This window comes from Melanotaenia boesemani, chromosome 13 (genome assembly GCF_017639745.1).
Source record: "Melanotaenia boesemani isolate fMelBoe1 chromosome 13, fMelBoe1.pri, whole genome shotgun sequence".
Classification (NCBI taxonomy): Eukaryota; Metazoa; Chordata; class Actinopteri; order Atheriniformes; family Melanotaeniidae; genus Melanotaenia; species Melanotaenia boesemani.
This window is the reverse complement of record NC_055694.1, coordinates 32,253,489-32,259,286: the sequence shown is the minus strand read 5'-3', so window position 1 is coordinate 32,259,286 and position 5,798 is coordinate 32,253,489. Positions and strand designations below refer to the sequence as shown.

Sequence of the window (5,798 nt, the reverse complement as noted above, 5' to 3'; positions counted from 1 at the left end):
GGGGACAATAAAGAAATTGAATTGAATTGAATTGAATTGAATTGAATTGAATTCAATTGAATTGAATTGGGGCCCAAAATCTCTAGCAGCGCCCCTGAGTAGGCTACCTCAATGCACATTGTACTCATTAGTTTTGTGTCTTGTTTGTACATCAGCAGTGTCTGACTGTAACCTGCAGTGAAACCTTCTTCCTTAGTTGTTTCGTGGTAGTTGGCACTTCACTGCATTGCCCCCATCTTGTGGTGGGGACATGGCAGTGCAGTCACCAACACTTACAGAAATCAACAGGCTTCTCTACGGAGACCTCTAGGGCAGAGGTCCTTAACCTTGGTCCCTAAGGCCCAGGGTCTTCAATGTCTCCCTGCTATGACACACCTGATTCAAATCAATGGCTCATTAGCAGCTTGTGGAGAGCTTGTCAGGAGTCTCTTTGGCCATAAAAAGGCTTAAACATCAACTATAAGCATCATCTGACCGCTGTAACGTGTCATTCATCTTTCTTTCTGAGGAAACACAAAAGAAAAAAGTCTCCCTGCACCCCCCAGGGGTCTTCGTACTTCTCTCTGTAGTGAAAAGCTTTGATATTTTACAGAAGAAAATAAGTTACTTACACTTACAGATGTAGGAAACCTCCAGGTACTTGTAGGTGGCTGAACACAGGTCATTAAACACTGAGTCAGCTGCTTTGACCGAACAGCTGCTTCTGTCGTTACAGCTGTGGATGCAACACAAGCTTTAACATGAAGCTGAAGAATGTGGGAGTTAACAAATAAAAGACTAGAATAAACCAACATTCGTACCTGTCAGCAACTTCAGTAGCAGCATAGTGGCATTGGACATTTTGAACCTCACCAGTGGGAGGCCCATAAATGCATGTTGACTGGTCACTACGTCCATAAAAAGCCCCTAAGACAGAAATAAGCTGCCCATCATCTGAAAGAGAAAAGTTCAAAACAAACTTTAATGAGGAATGCAAAGAAAACACAAAGATGTTTAATTAATAGAAACAAGAAGGATATTAAATTAAATCTGTGATCTTACCACACTGGAGGTATGCCAGAGATTCCTGACAGGTCACACTGTGGACTGTGGAAGGAACAAATGATCAGAAATGACTCATTTCTGTACATGTGTGATGACTTCATGTTCACTGATGCAACAGACCTGCTGGGAAGCAGCTGTAGGTGGTGTCCAGGTACTTGTAGGTGCTAGAGCAGGGATCAGAAGTACGAACCACGTTCATATTTATTTCACACACCTCTTTGCCATTACATCTGCAGAGACACAAAAAAGAGCATGTTTCTAGATTTAGTTATCAAATCTGATTCTGTTTGAGATCAGAATAATTAGAGTTTCACAACCAAACTGACTGGACCCGGCTTTTTAATTAGTCTCAACTTTTGTGAAATGTAAGCATTTCAGCTGCTTATATGTTACCTTCAGCATCTATTTCAACTGTTCATCACTGCTTTGCATCACATTTATCACCATTTATAAATGTTTTTGTGTTTTAGGTTTAACCCGTTAAAGGTAAATTAAAGAACGTCTGAAGTGTAAAACTACCCTACTCACAAAAGGTTACGGAAAGGAATCTTTGCTTGATGTCAGAATGAACCTAAAACGCAGGACGACCTTTATAACTGGACTTAATTAGACTTTCTTTAAACATTTAAAAACACATGTACAGCTTTTGAATGTCGAAGTATTTTTGCAGAACCTGCTGTTCTCAATAAAATACAAGAAAAGAAAAAGAAAAAAGAGTCTGAACCATGAAGCACTAAATGTTCTGCTTCAATGACAAACAGTCCTCTTCATCATTCATCCTTGTCCTCTCTGCACTGCGGCTGCCTCCTCTTCCTCTCAGTGAGAGAATGGATAATAAAAAGTGAGTACAAGGAGTGAACAGTAACAAATATAAACTTTCTTCGAGCCTGAATTAGAGCAAAATCCCTGCAATTTTGAAATCATGGTCAGATTTATATTTTAACTCTCAAAAAATTAAATGTCAGAGTAAAAGAAGACCTTTGGTCACCCTGAATTACTGTCACACAAGAAAGACGACAGGAATTATGATTTAAGCAAGTGGATTTGTAAAATCCACTTTGCAGATTGTTAATTGCAATGTCCTTTAAAAATATTGACCTATGGCTGCATATTTGTAGAAGAGATTACTACTAATGTTATGTAAGGCTACTAATCTGATGTTAGCATTACGCATATTAGTTTAAAGATAGTTTCAAGAAACCATGTCATATTTAGGGATCAGTGAGTGTATTTAGGCACAACACATCAACTCAGGTAATCAAGATTTTCATGTTGGAGCTGAGCTATAAAGATGCTCAAAGAGCACCTCAGTATCCATTCAGTTAGCGCTGACTAATTTAGTGCAACATGAGCCAGTTTTTTTCATACAGGAGGCTACCACCACAACCAGATAGTAAACCAGAACTGATCCCCCAACCACCACATCAAGCTTAACACACTGCACCCCAAAGCAACCAACACACATTTCTATGGACCTTTTTGAACTTGATGCAAATATTTCCACTTTGTGATCCAGATTATTAATGTAAATGTGTTTTATTTCTCATATGTTTCGAATGGGAACACATTGTTCCCCCCATGTAGAAAGTACAGCTCTACCTTCATTGAACATAAGATCAAAAAGTGCAGTCTCTTTCCTGTAACCTTTAAGGTTAAGCATACAGCACAGCTTTTATATGTGTGGGTCCTCATGATACTGTATCTTTGCCAACAACTGGTTCAAACTAGGCTCTGAAACTCTCACTCTTTGTCACTTATATTGGACAAAAGACAAACTTGAAACAACTATTCTTTTTTTAAACTTACAAAATAAATGTTTATATGTGTTATTGTTGGTCATTAGCTAATTAAACTGATAATCTGGCGCTTTTATATTGCAGCCACACAACAAGATTCAATTACATTTAAAAAAAAAAAAATTAATTTAGTCTAATGAATTCTACTTAAAGGAGTCAGGTGAAGAGGAAAAATGAATGTCACTGTCATGGTGTTTATTAAGTTTGTCCACCAGGGGGCAGCAGGGCTCAAAGCTCCACTGCCTCTGCAGTCAAAAGGCTGGTGGAGAATAAACTGCACTTTTTCAGTTGCAGAAGCAGGCTGAAAAGATGGGTGTAGAGTAATAAATATATTTTCTATTACTCATTATTTAAAAGGACTTTCCACATGCAGATGTCTATTTAAGCCTTTATTAATGCTTCTGAGTGGAGTGTGACTGTTTAAAGCATCACCAGCAGTTTCTGTTTGTGGTGATTTTAGGTCGTGGTCCTGTGACCCATGTGGCCGACCAAATTCTGATTGGAATTTAGTCAAGATTAAAAAGACTGGACTGAGGAGAAACTGTACATCAGTGATGACAGTATGAATGATTTGCTTTTTAGGATCAGTTTTTAATTGTTAAAGTGCCACAGTAATGGTCAAAATGAAGCTGTAAAAACTGAAATCTGGTCAGATGGATGGACATTTATCCAAACATTTGTTGTGATCTGACGTACAACACCCAGGATGGCGCTTTGGCATTTATCTACATCTCTCTCTCTCTCTCTCTCTCTCTCTCTCTCTCTCTCTCTCTCTCTCTCTCTCTCTCTCTCTCTGTGTGTGTGTGTGTGTGCTGCTATGCATCAGTGGAGTTGGTGAGACAATCACTTCAACTTGGCCAGTTCAAGCTTTAATCTGTGAACCAAATATGTAATGCTCTTGACTTGTGCTCCAAAGCAAAGAACACATTTTTTTATGGAATACTTAGAAAAACAAGGAATCACAAACAGAAAACACTGACTCACTGCTGCACCCATTCAGCCTGAAGAAGTGAGAAACTTAGTATTTATCCAGAAACTTTCAGGTAAAGCCCACATTGGAAATGAAAATAAAATGATCAAATTGTTCCAGGCTTAGGACTGCAGAGAGGCACCGGACTGTTTGCAGTTTTTATTGATCCTATAGGCAAAAAAAAAAAAAAAAAAAAAAAAGATATTAATGGCATCCAGTAGAAAAAAAATAGACCCTAAGATAAGTCTTTATGCTGATTACAAAAGACCAGTGGCAGTTTTTTATATGGGAGACATGGGCAGCAGCGGCAGCACGGCATGAACAAACGAAAAAAAAAAAAACTTTGAGTAGCCCATGTGGGAAGCGCTGCTTGTAGTGCAGAGCGCCTCATCTGTAGAGTTGTGTAAAATACAACAAAAGAAATGGCGTCCTCTAGTAGACAGGTCAGGCTGGTGCGATCAAACTGAGTAAACCAAGTCAAGATTTGCGAGAGGGGTGCAGCATTCACCGTCAGCTGCTGGGCGGGTCACAGGTAACCTGCGACAGGTTGGATGTAGGAATATACTGTACTTTCAGTCTAACAGCCATCTCCAACTCAAATGGCTCCCAAATAAAGCAGCTTGAATTCATCAGGTCAAACTATAAAATCCATAAATAATACACACATTTGTAAGTAATGTGTGGTAATGGTTTAGCACTTTGCTCTGTTGATTTGATGCTGCAATGTGTTATCAGAGTATGCTAGCAAAGTGTTGGCTATTTATTCTAGCGTGCACATGACAATGAAAAGGACAAAACTATCAGGTGCCCACTTTAGAAAGAAGAGAAAAGAGCAACAGGAGAAACAAGAGAGGGAAAAAGGAATGATATTATAAACATCTGTCATGCAAATTCCACAAGTTACCTTCCGATGCACAGAAATGTCGGAATTAAGTGAGGCCTACTGGCATCCATTACCTATATTTTCTACTTTTAGTTAATAAAGAGTAAATTTATACATGTATTTTACATTAGCTAATGCTTTTTCCACCCTTAGTTTTAGTTAGTTAACACGTAATATACACTGGTTAATTCCAATCAGGTCTTTATAAAATTGACATGACATAATGATGTGCCTGCTGTCACATTATTACTGATGTATAAACAGAACATTACAGGCAGTTACACTTTGTGTTGGATCTTTAACGTGTAAGTGGCATGATGATGCATCAAACAAACACTGCTAGTGTGTCCTTTTACTGTTATAGTTGTGTAAATAAGTATGTTCTCTATTCATATTAAGAAGCAAAATAAAAGTTGTGGAAGCTCTCAGAAAGTTCAATGAGACAATGAATCTTGCAGAAGAGACATCGTTCCATGATTTCAAGAAAATGAAAACATTCAGAGATTGTCTTGATTCACGGTTTGATGTTCCTTTCTTTATTGTCATGTTCTTGCTTTAGGTTCTTTTTTGGTATTTAGGGTTTAGGTTTTGGTGTTTAGTTCTGTTTTGCTTTTTAGTTTCTGCTCATTAGTTCACCTGGTCTGATTAGCTCATTCACCTCACCTGCACCTTGTTAATCCTTCAGCGTATTTAAGCCATTGGTTTTCCGTTCCTCCTTGCCAGTCCATTGCTTCTGTTTGTTGCCGTTTCTGTGAGATGTTGTCTCCAGTGTGTTTTTGTTATGCGGAGTGTAGTTTAACTTTCAAAAAAAGAAAAATACAAATCATACTTAAATCCCACCAAAACCTTTTTTGCCAGAATAATTGTAAAGACTAACAAACCAAGACTGATGCACACACATCAGGACACCAGCCCACCACCAACAGTGAGGGACTTTCCAGATGGCTCTGTATGGATATAGGAGGCTATGGCTCTGGTGCAGCAGCTTTAGCCACAGCCAACATTTGGCCTTTATGCTGACAATGTCCTGAGGACTCTGGTCAACTCAGACAAGGAAACCAAGTCAACACAGATCAATTTTTTGTGACACAAACACCATAGCATC

At 38.6% G+C, this 5,798-nt stretch overlaps 1 protein-coding gene across 1 annotated transcript; it reads right to left on the bottom strand.

Moving 5' to 3' along the window:
• Positions 1-603: 603 nt before the first annotated feature.
• On the bottom strand, positions 604-4,764 carry LOC121651001 (L-rhamnose-binding lectin SML-like). Its single transcript, XM_042002842.1, has 5 exons — positions 4,715-4,764; positions 1,165-1,274; positions 1,042-1,086; positions 801-933; positions 604-715 (listed from the first exon to the last, which is right to left on the bottom strand). Exons 1-5 carry the CDS (start codon positions 4,762-4,764, stop codon positions 604-606), a joined length of 450 nt encoding a protein of 149 aa, XP_041858776.1.
• Positions 4,765-5,798: the final 1,034 nt, after the last annotated feature.

What these genes read in the sequence shown, in the direction of transcription:
- LOC121651001 (XM_042002842.1), bottom strand. Translation starts at nt 4,764, where the DNA reads ATGGATGCCAGTAGGCCTCACTTAATTCCGACATTTCTGTGCATCGGA. An exon ending in CTACAGCTGCTTCCCAGCAG is followed by an intron (nt 1,087 to 1,164) that starts GTCTGTTGCATC and finishes TTCCTTCCACAG; the next exon opens with TCCACAGTGTGACCTGTCAG. An exon ending in GCTACTGAAGTTGCTGACAG is followed by an intron (nt 716 to 800) that starts GTACGAATGTTG and finishes TTGCATCCACAG; the next exon opens with CTGTAACGACAGAAGCAGCT.